This window comes from Scomber scombrus, chromosome 8 (assembly GCF_963691925.1).
Source record: "Scomber scombrus chromosome 8, fScoSco1.1, whole genome shotgun sequence".
NCBI lineage: Eukaryota > Metazoa > Chordata > Actinopteri > Scombriformes > Scombridae > Scomber > Scomber scombrus.
Genome location: NC_084977.1, coordinates 12,610,029 through 12,629,749, shown reverse-complemented (window position 1 = coordinate 12,629,749; position 19,721 = coordinate 12,610,029). Strand labels below are relative to the sequence as shown.

The following is a 19,721-nucleotide window of genomic DNA, read 5'->3' as shown; positions in this document are numbered from 1 at the left end:
CAAACTACCATGTTTGCTAAAGCTAGCTCTAGTTTAAAGTTAGCTTAAAACAGAACAATGATTGAGGTATGACAGGATGCCTAAATATCTCCTCTAACAAGTCCACATTTATCACTGTTAGGATGTTTACCTGAAAGAAGCTTATTTTGAAATATATCAAGTTGATATTTTTTACTTTGGGTTGTGCAAAATGGTTAATTGGTGCTCATAACTATAACTGCTTTGTTTTAACAGAACATGATGCAATATTTTTTTTATTTGTGGTTTACAGACACAAAAACAAAATCCAAGGGATAACATAGAAAACTGAAAACACTTTTCCCCCCAATGTAGTCCCAGGATATAAGAAAGACAAAGACACTTGAAGACGCAGAAGACATAACATAGACATCACAATAATTTAAATTTAAACAATGTTTAATCAAAATACCTGAGTACAACAAAGAAAATGTAATAGCTAAAGTAAAAATGTCACAGAAGATTTGTATCATAAATCGGTGACCTTGTTCCATAAATCAGTCCTGACTTGACTTCTATAAGCTCCTTTCACCTTTAATAGCTGGATGTGTAGCAGAAGGCTGCTCCACAACACAGTGTACAAAGAGGAACATTTATCTGAGGCACTATACATGGACACACACTGGCCCTGATATTATATTATGCTCAGTATGGACCATTATTATAGCCTATGTGAACATTCATTGATAATATTGTACATATGATGCAGCTGCTGTTGTTGAACTCAACTGGCATCGGTCTGAATTAAAGGATTTCAAAACTTCTTCTACAGCATAAGCTTAAATTATTGTTTGAGTCACTTTTCCCATCAAACTTAAACTGTATTACAAACACACCTTCAAGCTGGTCATTTCTCCACAGCAGTTGTGGCCCCTATGTGTTCCAGCAGGATCTTTACATTCATCTGATAATTGATTGTTCGTGAACTATCAATACTACTGCAACAAATGGCCCATCTGCCTGCTCGCAGCTGGACATTTGCCTTCCGCTGCTCGGCCAACTATTTGCTACCTTTTTATGAATGTCATCACCGACATTATGCACTGCAGTGAAGCCTAGTCTGCAAGTTGTGTGTGTGTGTGTGTGTGTGTGTGTGTGTGTGTGTGTGTGTGTGTGTGTGTGTGTGTGTGTGTGTGTGTGTGTGTGTGTGTGTGTGTGTGTGTGTGTGAGGGGGGCAGCAGCGTGTGTGTGCGTGATGATGATGATGATGATGATGATGATGATGATGATGCAAGTGACGCCACGATCAGAAGCGGATGAGCTGAGCAGACAGGACCCGGGCTGAAGCAGCAGCATCTGCAACACCACCAGCAGCAGCACAAACACCACCGCCACCAGCAGCAGCAGCAGCAGCAGCAGGGCCGCCACAAAGGGAGCTCAGTGCTGGTTGAAGCTCGACTCTCTGCTCCTCTCTTCAGGGTTTGAGATGCTCCGGCTCTGCGGCAGGATGTGCAGCTTCTCGGCCCTGCTCACGGTGCTTCTCACTGGGCTCGCGGCTGCGTCCTCGGATCTGTTTGACAACCAACTGGGCGACATCAATTACTGCAAAAAGCAATGCCAGCTCACCATCAAAAACAAAAGCCCTGCTAAAGTAAGTTGCTCCTCTCTGCTGTAGCGTAGGCTGTCTGCATGAAGCGCATTATCAGCGGCCAGCTGACAGCTATCCTGCTATCCGACATTTCAGCGCGCTGCAAAGAAATGCACAATGACAACACGATATGATCGGCATCGAAAAGCTTTTATTTTAATATGAAATGTGTCTCAGCCTGTGCGTAATGAAAGGCACCACGCTGTTGGCGAATTTTCACTGCATCCTCTTGGATGCTACGGCGCACAATTAGGCCGAAAAAATGGATGCAGCTCAATTTCTTCTACACCTTAAGACTCGACCAAGAAGTGAACTGCTTTTAATTAGCTCAGCTAAGATGAAGTCGTAAAAAAATGCATCAAATAGTTAACATTTCTTAATTCACAATTAAGGACAGGTTTAACGCAGACTATGGATGATGAGGGAGAGTATTTTGAAACGTCAAACAATTCTCTTTTTTTGACATCATCTTCCTGCTCAGACAAGGCCAGGATGGACGCAAGCAGGGACGGTAGATGTGCGAATTTGACTGTGGCTTAGAGCCCAGTTGCTATAGATTTCCAGCGTCGGATGTTTTTCCTCCCACCACCACCTCCTCCTCATCCTCCTCCTCCTGCTCTGCTGCCTTCAGGTGTGGTTCAGGCATCCTGCAGGGCAGCAGGAGCAGAGAGCTTTGCTGCAAAGCGGATCACAGTCACCTGCTGCAACACACTAATGAAGACTGAGTGAAAACCATAGGCTGTCGAGTTCAGACGCATTATACTGGAAAATAACTGCATGCAAATACTGTATAACTAATCGCCTTCAAACTATAAGGCATCGTTTCATGGTTTGGGATAAACAGCTCTGTCTACTGCCTGTAAATCAAAAGAGAAATGCAGTAAAGATAACAAGCACACAGCTGTAAGAAACCCTTCATGGTCGCGGTCAGGGAATCTCTTTGTGTCTCCAGTTCCTGGAGAAGGCATCAGAGGGCGCTGTTTCCTTATTTTGATGTGGGAATTGAGGCATTGTGACGAGAGGAAGTCCAGTAATGTTTATTTTCCTCTCTCATCATCACATTTTGTTTTATGCAGCTTGGTTTTCCTTTGCAGTAACTGAAGGTTTCTTATCAACTGTTTATGACAAACTGTAATACAACAGCTGCACTGTGTCATTAAGAGATGCCACAGCTCATCTGTGTCATATTTTCTAACAAGGTTATGTTGACTTCATCCAAGAGAGCAGGAGACATCTCTAATTTTGTAACCCCCCCACCTCCCCTTTCCTCTCCCTTTTATTTCTGGCCTGGCTGGCTGGCAGGACTCCATAATGAACGCCTGTCACCGTGGCTGTCGCCTGTACTCCATCTGTCAGTTCGTCAATGGCAACGCCGGCTTCAACACCAGCAGGGAGGAGTGTCAGGGAGGTGAGTCAGTCTGCTGATCTGTCTTTGTTTGTTTGGTGGTCTTACAATCCTGCTGAGGTGGCTGAGGTCAAAGTTCAAGCTGCTGAGGTCTTAACCCTCAATAAATCCTGTCAGCATGAACTGCAGTAAGCTGAATCGTCATAAATGTAAAATCTATATGAAGTCAAGTATCATGAATTTTTTACCTAAGTGCAATTACCCTAGTGATTTCTACTTGGATGGTGTCTTTAGACCCTGAAGGTGTGGGTCATTCTTTTGATCAGACAGGATATAAATCTCATAAAAGTATCCGTTCCTTTAAAAAACCTTTGGGTAGGCAATGGACTGCATATTTAAGGAAAAGATTATTTGAGGTGAAATCAAAAAGATTTTAAGATCCTTCAGACTGTTGAGCACAACAGCTCTGCTTAACAGTTCCTTTGTCCTCACTGATATCAGTGTGAGCTGGCAGACCCAGTTGGTATTTTCTAGGTGTTTGAGGTTGTTCACCCAGTTTGGACTGCTGTATTGGAAATCAATGATGTGATTTGCCATCGAGACAGCAGATGCCCCATTGCCCCCTGTTTCAATAACTGTAGCACAGAGTGAATTGTCCCTACAGGGTCCAACATATACATCGTCTCCCTTGCATCTTTATATTTCTTCCCACATAAACAGCCTGTACCTGTTTTATTTGTTTCTCTCTACTAGGGCTGCAGTGCTCTATGTCTTCTCTGTTTTTTTTGCCTATTCTTCTTCCTTCTTGCACTCTTTTCCATCTTGTCTCACAACTGCCCCCCCCCCTCTCCAGCCTGCCAGGAGGCATATATTAAGATGCTGGAGCAGGAGGCCTGCAGCACCGGCTGTGCCAGTCAACCCTCTGAACCTGAGATCAAGAGGAGGAAGGTGAGAGATGCTACTCTTCAGTGGTTAGTGTGACTGCACACACAAATGATTGGAGATATAAGAGCCAAAGTGATGTGTAGGATTTTTGATACCAATAAAACTACTAAGAACACAGGTGTTCTCTCCTTTGTAGCTCAGGGCCATGACTCTCCGCCCAAAGCCCCCCTCTGTGATGGAGGCCGTGTCCAGTTGGTGCAATGACATCGTCAGCTCCGCCCAAAGCTTCATATCTTCCACCTGGACCTTCTACCTGCAGGCAGATGACGGCAAGGTTGTGGTTTTTCAGGTAAGATCTGACTAAGTGTTTGTCCAGAACATGCAGGCTTTGTATTTTGAGTAGTTGTATTTGACAAAATGTAAAATTATTAAAGTTAAAAACAGCAAAATGTTCACACAAATGTTAGTTTTTCTGCTCTCTTCTGACTATTTATCAAACCTGAGTGTGATTTAAATTGAACACAGTTTCTGAAAGCTTTTGAATCAGCTGGATGTGATGTGTTTTAATGTTTCTGGCAGAAGTTTGTTTGTAGTAATAAATATAAGAAAGATAATAACTAATATAATAAAATGAAATGTAATTTTTTTTTAAAAGAAAGAACTATGTAGTCAGGATGAGCAGAAAGGGTTGGACCCAAAACCAAAAGAATTCCATCTATAGTGAACCAAACTTCATTCACAAAAATCATGAAAATAGGCTGACAGCTGATCTCTGGGAAGCACAGTGCAGTAACATGGACGCACTGACTGCTGTACACTAGTGTTGTCAAAAAATAAAACAAAAATGTTCCTATTTCTACTTTTTTTTGTGGGTACAAACATGTAAATCATTTCAAAGTGAGAAATCTCAACAGTGAACAAATGCAATAAACACAAGGTTCTAAATAATTCAAGTTATTTTTAAATAGCTGTGATATGATATTGTTTAATTAATCAGAGGATGAAATGTTGTGGCTTGTCTTTTACACAATTTAACTGTTCAACTACAGACATTTTTTCACCTCATTTCGTCTCATCCTTCTGAATTTCAGCACTGAGTCAGATGTTGCTCTGAGAGTTTAAGTGCTGTGCCGTAAAGGACACTGAAATACTGAAATTGCTTTCTACATACAATATATTATGGTTCACTGAGTCCCGTTAATGCAGAATGAAAAAACTGATATCTGCAATGTTTTTAAAGGCTTGTGTTTTTAATGGGAGGTGAAAACCAAGCCAGTAGACCTTTATAGGTTATTAGTTTAGCCAACATCAACTCTTTCCTGTTAGGACTGTGAAATATATCCTCTGCTATATGGTACCATAGAGCTTGGGTCGCAGCCAAAACATCTCACAGCCCATTTTAGAGTCAGTGCATCTGTGCAGGTTGAGTGAGCAAGGGCACACAGCAGGGTGGGGACACGGCGGATTGAATTTGGAGCACTGCAAACATGTTTTTTCCCCCCTAGCACTTTAATTGTTTATAAATGTCCTTTTAAATTATGTCACTGCCCCCAGCAACATGCATATTTGATAACCGGCAGGGGTAGCTATGGTGAGCCTGCCTTAGGGACGGAAACGCACTACAAGATTTTAAAGAGAGTGGACTGTACTAAAGAATAAAGTTATGGCAAATAAATAACCAAAAGTAGTTTCTGGATTGTGAGGAGATGAACTAAACAGACCTGACAGATTCTTCTTGATGTGGCCTTTTCACACCTCAGGTTTTAGTTTAATAACTCAAAAACTGTGAACTGAGTTTAATGAAAGTTAGTTGAAATTTTTACCAGATATATTTTTTCTGTTTAGTTTTTTTTTTAGTTTTAATGAACTATTTGAACTTTATGACTATTTTTCACTTTGAATATTTCCATGCAGATCTGGATCCAAATGCAACATTTCTTCGCGTCTTCTATTATTGAAATACCAAATTATGAGGTTTGGCAGAAGTATTTCTGCCAAAAGTAGTACTTCCTAGTTGTTCTTATGAACATATTGCTAAAGTCGATACAGTAAACCAGCTTTACATTAAAGCTATAATAAGGTTTGGTTTGTCTAACTACCAGATTGACCAACCATATCCTCCAAATTCAAAAACTGGTCAGAACCTGCGTGCCTGTCAGGGGTTTTCCCATTTGGATAACGTGACTTTGATGGCATTTTTAGCTACATAATTAAAGGGCTCTGAGGGAAATTACAGTATTTATGCACCCTAACACATACAGAAGGGCTTCTGTGTAACAGAGGACTTTTTTATATGGTGAAATGCGTCACCAGGTATAAGAAGCTGTGTACAGGCTTGGAAACGTCACCTCATATAGAGATGCAGCAGCCGTAGAACATGAAATTACCAACATTTGTTTTGGACTTGGTGATGGATGTTTGCTCTTTATGGCAGTGACATGCAGGCTGAAGCAGCAGGGGGAAGCCGGGCTGTGTCAGGCCTGTGTTTAGTGGGCAGCTGGCAAACCTCCACCAACTTGACAGATTGACTCTCTAAGTGTTGAAACAACAGAAAAAGTCCAGCTAAACTGAGGGACAGCAGAGGGGGGTGGGGGTGGCATAAGCTAACGCTGCTTCCAATACAAATTATGTGGATATCCACAATGAGCTAACTGTCTATATGCGCCCATCTGTGTGCCTGTGTGTGTTTTTGTGTGACCACAAGTTGTGAGAGTTACTCCTTGTATGCAGCCTCGCGCCTCATAATAACAATCAGGGAGCTACCAGTCAGTCAGTTAGGGGCAGCAGTTAGTCCATATTTTCAGGGTGGAGTAAGTTGCTTTTAGGTCACGACTGAGGTTTTTCCCCAGGGAAGGTAAAATATAGAAAACTTGTAATCTTGCGAAAGTAGCTGTACAACACAGCCTTTTACCTCAGTCTCGCCCCAGCACTTTTTTTATTTTAACAAGTCAGCCAACGATAATGCGACAGCGTGCAAGTGTCCAGGACAAAAGTGAGTCAATTAAAGACTTCCTCCGACTAAGCGACTGTGTTAGTGAGCTTGCCTGCAGAACAAACTGAAGTTGGTGTAAGGCTGAATACAGAGAGAAAAGTCTGCTTCTCCTTACAATTGCATTAGTCATTCTGCCGGAATGAATTTTAGAGAAACAAGAAACCCCTGAATGCAGCAGAGAGAATCCAACAGTGTTTGAAGGGAGTGTAACTTTGACTTATGATGCTATGTTGAAATGTGAGTCAGCGTGTTTTCAGCTTACTCAGTCAGGTAGAGGAAACTTAATATTGAACATTGGATGCACCAATACAGGATGCATGACAGGCAAACCCACCTGTATGCAGTAACACAGAGCTTTATGGTATTACAGTCTATTTATGATGGTTTATGTATAGTTTAAGCTGAAGCATTTTTTATATATGCTATATTATAATAATTTTTGTCAATTTCCTATAACATTATACTTACTAGAAATGTAAAAATGAATGAATGTCAGCATGTGATTTGGTCTCAATTGGCCACATGGGGGTGCAGTAATTAAACTTCAGATTTTAGGCCTTTTTCCCAAAATAGCTTACATTTCTTGCTCTTTGCCATATATATGGTGTATCTACAATTACTACTACTTTGACCTACTGGTCTACTTACAGCTGTAACCAAATCAACAATCAACCAAAGAAGCTTCAGATACACTTTCTTTTTTACACTTTTTTGACCCCCTGACATGTTTCTGAATTCTCAAACCATGCTCTCTTTTCTTTCTCCCTCCTCTTTCTGTGAGCCAGAGCACCTTTTTGCGTTCCTTCTCATAATGCATGACAGATGCAGATCAGGCTCTGCTCGTTCTGATGGTTAGATCTCTTTGGCCTGCAGCCAATGAGAATCCCCCCACCCTCCTCACATGTGCCCTCACCCCCCAAAACCTTCACACTGGCGCCGCATCTGGTTTCAATGCACTCTGTTACAAAACATTGCTTGCAAGGAGTAATAAACCCAGTTGTGAAATCACTTTTTAAACAGTAGAGGTTTGGAGGATTTTAACTGTTTTGGGGGGAAAAACTAACCAACCAGCCAGCCTTGTGTCCGGAGTCGACTACATTATGTTGTAGTGTTTTTTATGCTGAACAAGTACTTAAAATCATTAATTAGGAAGGATATCAATCACTTCCAAAGTAAAGTAATGAGAATGAATTACACTGAGAATGAATTTAGCTGGTTTTCCATTATAGTGTGAGAGGGAGGTTGACACGTATAGAATATACGATAAAGTAACAGTGCTCTGTGTGTGTGTGTGTGTGTGTGTGTGTGTGTGTGTGTGTGTGTGTGTGTGTGTGTGTGTGTGTGTGTGTGTGTGTGTGTGTGTGTGTGTTGTTGTTGTTGTTGTTGCTGAGGCCAGCAGTAGTATTGTTACAACTGACTACAGCTGCTGGTGTGGTGGAGGAAGGGTCAGCAGTGAGGAACCAAAATCCTCCTTTAATGAATTCTCCAGGGGAGCCAAAATCTCAGCGCGCATAATTAAACAAAAAACAGTGCAAATACTGACAGCAGGCTGTGTGTGTGTGTGTGTGTGTGTGTGTGTGTGTGTGTGTGTGTGTGTGTGTGTGTGTGTGTGTGTGTGTGTGTGTGTGTGGGTGTGGGTGCCTGCGTGTCTGTGTGTGTGTTTTGCAGTTGTGGTAAAAGCCATTTTTCAGAGGTGCCGTCCCAGTTCAAGGGTTTTTGTTTCATTTAACTGATTTGGGTGGGTGAGAAAGACAGTCAGACACATTGGGCAAGCCAAAAAAAACACAAATCACAATCATTTGTTTCAATTTGTTGAAATTATGCTACAATATTTAATACTTAGAATTTTGCTGCTGTTCACAGTATGAATTGTGATTCGTTTAATTCCTTGTTGTGTTGCCATTTGGCAAACTGTACATGGCTCAGATTCAAAACCTTGTGTTACTGGGCTGAATTATCTGTGAGTAAAAGTCTGAATTCCTACCAGTTTCAGGATCATACATGTTTGTTTGATCCTGACTTCTGACCTCTCTGTGGAGCAGAGCAAATGAAAAGAGAATTCCTGGTTTCCTGAATTGGATTTGGAGTGTCAAAAGTGAATACAGAACTAAGTATCAACCAAGTGCTAATGCCTAATTTAAAGCATATGCTTTGGTTTTCGTGGGATTCTTACGGTGGCCGACAAGGGCCAAACGCACTGCAACGGCCAAACGCGTCTCCGTTAAGGAAAACAGCTTCAAGTACAGAAACGATTCAAATGTACAAACTCAAACACAAGTCTAAACGAGGTGCAAAAAGAGAAACCTGTTGCAAATGGAAAAAACGCGCTGCAAAGAACAAAGACAAATGCAGCATCATCAAACGCGCTGCAAATAGAGAAACGATGCAGAACACTAAACGATTCAAACCAAGAAACCTTCTTCAAAAGCAAAACGCTTCATAGCCGGTCACTGCTCCAAACCTGCAGGGGGCTCTCGGGATGCAGAGAGACAGAACAGCTGACTGAACAGCTGACTGAACGGTGTTTCAGCAGAACGGTAATGTGATTTTTATTTGATTATATTTGTATGTTATGTTTATATCACTTTACAACGCACATTACGTGACTTTTTTTTATTGTAGTTTACATCAGACTCTACAAGGCTGCACATTTGCATGTAGATTAGCCTGCTTAATTAAATGATTAGAGATTGATATAAACAGGCTAATCTACATGCAAATGTGCAGCCTTGTAGAGTCTGATGTAAACTACAATAAAAAAAGTCACGTAATGTGCGTTGTACAGTGATATAAACATAACTTACAAATATAATCAAATAAAAATCACATTACGTTCCGCTGAAACACCGTTCAGTCAGCTGTTCAGTCAGCTGTTCTGTCTCTCTGCATCCCGAGCGCCCCCTGCAGGTTTGGAGCAGTGACCGGCTATGAAGCGTTTTGCTTTTGAAGAAGGTTTCTTGGTTTGAATCGTTTAGTGCTCTGCATCGTTTCTCTATTTGCAGCGCGTTTGATGATGCTGCATTTGTCTTTGTTTTTTGCAGCGCGTTTTTTCATTTGCAACACGTTTCTCTTTTTGCACCTCGTTTAGACTTGTGTTTGAGTTTGTACATTTGAATCGTTTCTGTACTTGAAGCTGTTTTCCTTAACGGAGACGCGTTTGGCCCTTGTCGGCCACCGTAGATTCTCCCTATTTTAATCCTTCCTCATGCTAGTTTTTCCTGAGTTCATAGTAATACAAATCAAATGTTTCCCAGTTTCTGTGTGGGATAAATATTGTGGTACCTGACAACAGAATCAGTGGTGAGCATGCACAAATGACCCTGCCTTTTTAATTGTGCTGATTTGTCACTCTGTTGTTGTTTTTTTTTTTTTTTTTACTTTTTTTTTTATTTATTATTTTTTCTTTCTTTCTGTCCTGACCTGCCAAGGGGACAACTGATGATAACTAGCTATTTTAGATTTTAATTTACATTTTAATTTGAGATGTTCATGAACGTACACTGTCCCTTTTTAAATAAATAAACTAAACTAAAAAAGCCTCACAAAGTCCGGTTTTAATGTTGACTTCGATGTAACATATGGTGAATACCATCTGGGTTTTACATTTAAATCGACTTTACTCAACAGCTCTCACATTCTTTTAGGTGTAATCAATGTCATTCCTTAAACCAAATGTGTCAAAAATGGCAATTGGTATTATTTATTGGTCTATCAGTTGATTTTTATGAATAATGTGATGTTAAAGGAATTGTTTGATGTTTTGAGAAAAATATTTATTTATGTTTGTGCCGAGAGTTCAATGAGATCATCAATATTCAATCTCATATTTGTACAATAAATGTGACGCTACAGCCTCCAGCTGGTTAGCTTAGCTTAGCATAAAGACTAAAATGGGGCGCGAAAGCCAGCCTGGCTCAGCGCAAAGGCCTACTGGCACCTGTAAAACTCTCTAATTAACATAGTCTATTTTATTTGTTTAAATGTCAAAATGTCAGTCTATTCCTTTAATGCAGGTTAGTCGTGCTCCATTTGGAAATGTAAAAGTGAAATCTCTCTCTCTCATGTTTTGCCCTGATTCATCTCCTGATGTTTCTTTCTGTTCCCAGTCAACTATTCTTAGTTGGAGCTTCTTTGTGATCAATGTTAAACAGACGCTTACCTGTCTGTTCTGCAGGTGAACTACTGCGTTATAATTGCTTCCATGATGGCATCGCTTAGTGTCTTTGTTGTTGTGTTTTCTCTTCAGAGCCAGCCAGATATGGAGTACTCTCTGCCCGAGCTGCAGGCCCCGCGATCCAATGTGGCTGATAAACCCTGGCCTCAGGTCCACTCTCACACCCAGAGACCTCATGGTGAGAGTATATTGTATACACAACAAGTGTCAAGTGCTGCAGTAATACTGTTTTATTCAGTTTTATTCAATGAAAAAATACAATTAACAGGTGTGAGAGGACATGGCGAGAAGGGAGCATCCAAAGCAGGAGGTAAAGGGAAGCATCCTGTCCAGCACACAGACGACCCCACAGCTGAGCATGACTTCCTGGGCTGCATGTCAAGGTAAGCTGGAGTTACCCGGCAGAGAGTATTAATCAGTATAAAGGTAGAACCAGTGTTTCTCTTTTAAAAAATACAGTATAGGTCAAAAGTTCTCGTTCACTTGAATGAGAACGTTAGTCCAAACATTTGAGTGGCACTATACTTTATATTACTGTCAATTATTTTCTAAAACAAACCACACATACTAGTCTGATTTCTTTCCTTCCAGGCAATTTAAAGCAAGTATGAATATCAACTTGCAGAGACTTGAAACGTATTGAAAACATGTGTTCCATCACTGTGAACATCATATCTGCTTTTATAACTGTCAAAGTTATAATATAATTGTGCAGTGTATGCTTTTTAAATCAAGCCGCACTTTCAATGTCATTATCTTACAATGATATTGTAACTTTGACAAAAACAAAGTTAGATAAGATATTCATTTGAATGGATTATCTAACTCAGTGGAGTTTCAAATCTCTGAAAACTGATTTTATTACCATACTGACTTAAAAGAAACCGATATCTATATGTATGGAAGGAAAACACAATAGTGGACATAAAACAGTATTGCATGCCTTAGAAAAGGTGGGTGGATGTGTAGTAAATGGCTTTATAACATGAAAAACCTTTAAATTAAAGGTTAAATCTTGTCATAATGCGCAATGCAATGCATTGTTCAAACCTCAAAGACATACAAATTAAGGACGACCTAATTACTCAGTTTCATTCACCTTGTTGTCTGTTTCCTCGGCCCATCTGTTCTCCAGACGTTCAGGTCTGCCACGGTGGATTTTAGCAGCCTGTCTCTTCCTGTCCATTATGGTCATGTTGTGGCTCAGCTGTGCCAGCCTTGTCACTGCACCAGAGCAGCACATCAAGACGCAGGTACACACACAGAAAAGCACACACACACGCACACACACACACACACACACACACACACACACACACACACACACACACACACACACACACACACACACACACACACACACACACACACACATGTACACACATGCACATACAACAGAAGCAGTGACTTGAAGAAAGAGAGGCACAGTCTGACTTCGATTCAAGTCTGTCCACACAAATCTGTGTCAGTGTTGCGTTGATCTTGTGCACCCATATTTCTGTTTTATGGATTTTTCCAAAACTACACAAAGCTTTCAACCTTTTATTCATGTTTTAATTGCTTTAACTGTTTCATATAAGTAAACAAAAATCCACTTTATTTTGGCAGTGATGCCAGGATGTCAGTGCACAGCATGTTATATGAAGTTCTATCCTCTCAGATGAATTCAGTACTTTTTCAACCACTTCAGGAGATTTTCCATCTCTCATTTGAATGACGCATATCAAACATCAGCTATGGCACCCCAGATTCAATATAATGACTGATAGATCTTCTGCTGAAGCACCAGGCTATAGCAATATATTGATGACATTTCTGAGTGCTGCTGTGCACATCATTTGGTTTTATTGCAATATTCTACACAGCTTATTAGTTTATGCAGTGAAAATAGCACACAAACACAGTTCACACAGATCCATGAAAAATCATGGCACAAATAAAACTTCTGTCTCCTGAAACCGCTGAGTACTGTCTGTTCCCATCTATCCTTTTTGACTTATTTTACACCTATCACCGTTTCTGAGCATTGTGGCTTTCAAGTGTGTGAACACTAGTAAAGCAGCATGTGGATCCTTGACTTCCTGAAGGGCAGGCATCAGTGGTAAGGTTAGGCAGACACACCTCCTTTACCCTCATCCTTAACCCCGTAGCACCTGAGGCTTGTGTTTTGAGCTCTGCTGTAGAAACATGGCTGTGCAGCCACTTTTGACTCCAACACACTCATCAAGGTTGCTGATGACACAGCTGTGGTGGGTCTGATCTCAGGTTATAATGAAAAGGCTTACTGGATGGAAGTAGAGGACTTGACCCCCTGGTGTCAGGACAACAACCTACTCTTGAATGTCAGCAAGGCTAAGGAGCTGATAGTGGACTTTGGGAAGAAGGGGAGGAACTACACCCTCTCCTAATATCAACGAGTCCATAGTGGAGAGGATGGACACCTTCAAGTACCTTGGTGTCCAGATCACAGAGGGCCTGACCTGGGCACTACATCCTGACCCAGTGGTAAGAAAGGCAAGGCAGAGACAGTTTCACCTCAGACACTTGAGGAAATTCTGGGTATTCCCTCAAATACTGAGGAATTTCAACTATCTGCACCATCGAGAGCATCCTGACAGGGAACATCACTGCCTGGTACAGAAACAGCACTGGACAGGACCACAAGGCCCTGCAAGGAATTGTTCATTTGGCTGGGCATTGCTTTACCCTGCCTAAGCAATATTTACACCAGGCACTGCAAGAATAAGGCTAGTAGAATCATTAAGGACCCCAACCATCTGGATAACGGTCTTTTCTCCCTACCACAGTCAGAAAGAAGGTTCACCAGACCAGCACTGAGAGGCTCAGGAAGAGCTTCTATCCTCAGGCTACTAGGTTCCAAATTGAGGTCACTGCCTAAGACTGACCCCCCTGCCACCCATAGTCATAAACATATTACTATTCCTGTTCTAATAAACTTGATTAATTGATTGATGGTATACTCATCAAAGAATTTAGGTTACCAGGGCAACAGTTGCATGTATCCTATTCATTCTAACTGATCTGAAAAAAATGACTAAAATTCCAACACTACACAAAATCATTATGAAAATTGTCAGTTTATGCAACCATATAAGACTTAAAAAGTTTAAACTGACTGTTGTTGCTGAATGAATGTCGAGAAAAGGTGGGGTGAGATGCTGCAGGTGGAGGTGTGTGTGAGTGAACTTGGTTCCTATTTCCTCACTGTTCTTACTTTTTTCTTTGTTGTGTCTTTCCAGCTGAGTATCAATGGAGATAAAGAGTTTCTGGATAATGCCCACAAAGTCAACCCTTACCATCTGAGTCCAGTGATCGCTGTCGCTGTCAAACAATCAGAGGAGAGTCAGGAGGCGGGGCCGCTGCCAGTGAAAGTTGACCTCAACAAAACTTGTGTTTAGACAGTACCAGTGGGAGAGCAGCTGTCTTGTTTCCAAGGCTAACTTTGTCTAAAAATCTGTGGCCCGTCCGTGAAAGAGGTGAACAAACACATCAACCGACTCACTCAGTCACCAGAATTTTTAAAAACATATTTTTAAGAGCATGGTCCCATCATCAAAAATGATCTTACTGAAACATCTAGCCTGTGTTGATCAGACAGGCTTCTCAGTTAAGCAACGCCTGTCATGCCTTTCATTTGCTTGTACAGTTCAGATTCCTTAAAGTCCATCCTCAGATACAAATGTATCCTTATTGATCAGCCTCCTCATTGCTTATTGATAAGACAGTTGTAACTTAGTGTTCCAGTCTCAGAGCCACAATCGGAGAGAGACAGGGAGAGAGGATGGATTACAGCCTTCACACAATTTTTCATGTCTAGTGTGCACAAAAGAAGACAAGCTGAGATTCATTTTAGATGAAATTTTCCTCATTCTCACAGATAGTTTGGATTAATTAATGGCTGCGAGCACAGAAAAGTCAGAGGGGAAAGGAAGATGAATGAAAGATGAGCAAAATGCTTTGCGAGCACTCTTGTGAGCGCTGCAGGGAACAGATACTGTAGCTCAAGTTTACATAACCTGCATTGTTATCTGTTTAGTAATACCGTCTTCAAAATGGTCTAGAAATTGAGAATCAGGTTTTTGCACTCACAGTGTGAAATAATTCTCAGGTGAGCAACCCATTCTCACTATGTTCAGAAAACCAAAAGCATACTTTCTCAAAAACAACAACAACCTAAAACAGTGTCTTTGTCACTGTATTACTCTGTGTGTTTGTGTGCACGTCTGCATCTACGAACAGCAAACATTCATTTATGGGGAGCAAATTGAAAACCAGATAAGGATTCAAAACTTAACGCTCTTTCTTAGAATAAGCAAAGATGAAACATCATTTCATTCTCTATTTATTCAGAATTTTCGACACAGTTATGTTATTGAAGTGCCATGTACAGTCAATTCATCAACCAAATGTAATTGATCTGTCTGTAAAATACATTGTAACACAGATTGGAAAGAGACACATAGAGGGAAAATTGCACCTATTACTGTATTGTTATTATTATCATCATATTAATGCTCTTATATCACTTAAAGTTCTTAGCTGTTAAATGTGCCATGTGCTTTCTAATAGCTGACTATTTTGTATGTCCCGGGAGCACATACTGAAGGATAACCTCTGTGACAATGTGAAATGCGAAGCTTTTAAACATAGACCTTTGTTATTGAACAGAGTTGCACAGTCTTAGAGAAGATTTTCTGTTTTCCTCTCAGTGCTTTTGATGTCCTGTAACGCTCTCTTTTAATCCCGGCTATGTAGACAATAAACTGTGCATGCAAGTGACGCTTCAATAGTTTATCTTAACCGCCCATGCCAGTATGGCACAACTCTACTGTAGACTTGTGGTTTTTTGTGTTAATATTTACTGTAAGCATAGAATGTGTAATAATGAATGACAATATCCTCATGATTTACGGGAAGGACTCTGAATTTTAAAAAAGCCATTCAATCGATATCTGTGCTGGTTCAAACTGAAGGTATATCACAAGGAAAATGATATTAATTTCAAACTGTATTGTTTCCTTTTTACTGGTCTGTTTATTTTCAATGAAATGATACTTACAACATAATGAATAAAGTGTTTTCATTGTAAATAAATAAATGACTGGAGTGTTGTTGTTGTTTTTAATTAAAAACATGCGTTTGTGTGCCTCTATTCTTCTGAGAAAGGTTTACACAAGATTTTGGAAAATGGTTGCAGGGATTTGTTCCTCTTCAGCCACATGAGTATATGGACATGGCTATATAGTCATCCCTACACTGAAACTAAGAGAACAAGCCTAAACCTTGAAAAAATATAGTACAAGTATACCAAAGTATAAAGAAGGGTGGCCATACACTTTTGGTCATATAGTATATATAGTAGTGTTTCTTTAAAAAATTAGTTAAAATACTACCAGGGAAATATCTTTCCTGATGTTTTTTACTGCCTTGCTGGCAAACTAAAATCCTAAATGTGCAATAAGTGCTTTGATCCACTTGGTGGCAGCATAGTTTTAGAGATTTTCAAATACCATAACAGGAGGTTTATTATGGGTCTTGTTCACCTGTGTCTAACCTTTATAATTTTTCACGCTTTTGCATCAAATGCTTTTACTTGATTTATATGATTTAATATCAGTAGTAGAAAGTTGTGTAGCTTATTCGTGTTCATTGTGCCCATTTGGGTGACACTGGCTCCATATCACAACTGGTCCTTGACAGTCAGAAAGCTGAGATAGACAAAACTGTCAAGAAAAAAGAGTGGGTGACATTTACTACCACAAAATATATTAAGCCAAAAGCTTAAAGGGATGAAAAATGGGCACAAAAAACAAAACACATGAGAGCTGTAGCATGAAGTGAGAGAAAATGTTGCTGCTGGGACAACTGCTGGGAGAATAAATGAACCACCAACAGGAGACAAAAACGTGATGAAGTTGTTAAACTGAGTCAGAGAAATCCAGGACTTGGCTGCAGCTCAAAGTGCTTATCATGCATTTTGATACTGTAAAACCATAACCAGGCGTACATCATTCATCACCTTGAAAATACAATTGAAGAGCAGATCCGCTTAGCTGTAACACAAACGTGGGGCGGCTGTGGCTCAGGAGGTAGAGCGGTCGTCCACCAATTGGAAGATTGGCGGTTCGATTCCCAGCTCCTCCAGTCCACATGTCGATGTGTCCTTGGGCAAGACACTTAACCCCAAATTGCTCCCGTTGCTGTGCCAACGGTGTATGAATGTGTATGAATGATTAGCTTCCCCTGATGTGCAGGTTGGCACCCTGCGTGGTAGCTCCTGCCATCAGTGTATGAATGTGTGTGAATGGGGTGAATGAAATGTATTGTAAAGCGCTTTGAGTGGTTGAAAAGACTAGAAAGGCGCTATATAAGTACAGGCCATTTACCATTTACCATCTGTAACAGATATCAATAAGGCCTTTAGGGTCGTCTCAAACAGAAGAGAAGAGAAAAGAAGAGAGGAGAAACACAGATGGAAATTTTGGCTTCTTCGTCATAGCATCAGAAACAGGCCAGATACAATGAATATATAATCAAACACCACAGAACAGGGGCAACACAACAGAGCTTTCAGTACATGTGTCCAATTAGCATAACATGTCGGTTGGCTGTGTGAAAGACAGACAGAGAGACAGAAGGAAATCAAAACAGGCCTCCTTGTTGTCAGCAGTGACACATAATCAAAGAAAAGAAGCTTCTCTACAAGAAAATGTTGCTTCACACCACCGCGTGATGCCATGGCAAGAAAAAGTTCAAGTGCAGTGTGGAAAGTGTGATGCTGCTGGTCGCCAGAAAAAGCAGCACTGACATCGTCCATTAACAATGAAGCATGTGTCGATAGTAGATAACACAAGCCTAAAGTTATGCAAAAGGAGTTAAACAGTGACATTTAGTGTCATTTTAAAGGAACCTCCTTCTCTGGATGATCAGGACTGAGAGAAATTGGCACAGACAAACGTATAAGAACAGCATCTTAATATCTTTAAGCTTTTTGTGTGTCTTTCTCTTTCTATTCACTCAGCAAACAGGAGGTGAGGAGGGCTTATCGGTACTCTGATTGTCTGGCATACATTCAGGCCCTTTAGGTAAAGAGAGAAAAATTGCAGACTGTAGTGCCACTTCAGTAACTTGACTGGGCCGGCCTTCGCTCCATGTGCAGTGAATGAGTCTGGCAGCAGCTGACTTCCCATTGATAGCAAACTGGAGAGAGACAGAGAGAGAGGTATGGGGGTCTCTTGTGTGTGTCACTACCTGGTCTTGCCAAAAATAAATGACATAAACGTGTGGGTAAAAGAATAAAGAGAATAAGAAAGGATTGTACTTTTCACGTACTCGTTTAATGCAAATGTGCTCTTGTTCTCTCACTTGTTCGACTGTCTCTCTCAATCAGTCTTTTCTCTGATGATGCAGGGAAAGATAATATAGGATTGTATGGTCCTTGCAGGCTCAGGCTTGGACAACACACAAACGTCACATGAGCCGACATGATCTGATGAACACAAAGGTGAGTGTACACTGCAAAAACAACACACATGACTGTGTTGATAGCATTTGGGTTGGCAGGGAGTGTATCTCAGGGAGGAGTGCTTAAGTGTGAGTGCGCAGGTGAGGATGGAGGGAGAGGCTGATGGAGGTCTGGAGAAGGTAGTGAAGCTTCCCCCTGTCGGCAAAGAATGATGCCGGGCTGAGAGAGAGAGACAGAGAAAGAGGAAAGGCAGAGTGTAAAAATGGGAGAGTGAAAAAAAAGACAAAGTACAAATATACAAAGTACAGAAATACATGACAGGTTCCCAGCACCACGATGTTAATCTACCAGATGCACGAAAATACATGATAGGATCCCAGGACCACGATGTTAGTCTACCAGATGCACAAAAATACATGATAGGATCCCAGGACCACGATGTTAGTGTACCAGATTGTGAAATCTGCTTGTAATTGTACAGTGCAAACTTATCCTCAGGTAGTCTGAAGAAGAAAACTTGAGCCCCTTTGACCTTTGACTTTTGATTGTTGCAGTGCTTTTTTGTTGTTTGTGGTATTTCTTATGCACTTAATATCATCATTATCATTTAATGTTTTGTCGAACGCTAGTTGAGAATTTGTACCACGTCTCTTTCTGAGTCACTGTCCTCTAACGCTTGATTGTTTTGCCACTCTTGTAAGGTCCTTAGGATAAAAGCATCTGCCAAATTACAAAATGTAAATATAAAATGATCTATTCACAATGGTTCATTATGGCTGTAGCTACAGGTTATTTTCTGTGCCTACACCCTTTTTTCTCATCCCCTCTTTCCTTTTGTGCTTTTTCTTCACTCTTTCTGACCTTCACCTGTGCCCGCTATCACACTATAAAAGAAGAGAGTCGTTGAATCTGCCAGGTTGCACAAACACAGCCCAAACGACAGGGACCCTGTCACTTTGGCTGTCACTTGGTTAATCACCCACAGGGGGCGCTATGGATTCAAGTTTGAGTGCTGGTGGCCCCATTATTACAATTTAATGGTTTATGTGTGTGTGAAGAGGCAACGTTCCTCCCCCTCTCTCTCTCTCTCTCTCTCTCTCTCTCTCTCTCTCTCTCTCTCTCTCTCTCTCTCTCTCTCTCTCTCTCTCTCTCTCTCTCTCCTTCCCTCCCTCCCAGCAGAAAGCTGTGTGCTGCTCTTATCTGGCCAGACCTGCTGCAGGAGCCAACCTGCAG

At 40.9% G+C, this 19,721-nt stretch overlaps 1 protein-coding gene across 1 annotated transcript; it reads left to right on the top strand.

The window, feature by feature from the left end:
• Positions 1 to 1,444: 1,444 nt before the first annotated feature.
• Positions 1,445 to 14,421, top strand: tmem59l (transmembrane protein 59-like). The gene is made up of 8 exons (XM_062424653.1): positions 1,445 to 1,609; positions 2,909 to 3,014; positions 3,805 to 3,899; positions 4,033 to 4,185; positions 11,075 to 11,180; positions 11,271 to 11,385; positions 12,138 to 12,255; positions 14,263 to 14,421. The coding sequence occupies exons 1-8, from the start codon at positions 1,445 to 1,447 to the stop codon at positions 14,419 to 14,421; spliced, it is 1,017 nt and encodes a 338-aa protein (XP_062280637.1).
• Positions 14,422 to 19,721: the final 5,300 nt, after the last annotated feature.

Excerpts from the sequence above, each read along its gene's own strand:
- tmem59l (XM_062424653.1), top strand. The coding sequence starts at position 1,445 with ATGCTCCGGCTCTGCGGCAGGATGTGCAGCTTCTCGGCCCTGCTCACG. Across the intron at positions 3,015-3,804 it reads CAGGGAGGAGTGTCAGGGAG|CCTGCCAGGAGGCATATATT; the intron begins GTGAGTCAGTCT and ends CCCCCTCTCCAG. Across the intron at positions 11,181-11,270 it reads TCACACCCAGAGACCTCATG|GTGTGAGAGGACATGGCGAG; the intron begins GTGAGAGTATAT and ends TACAATTAACAG.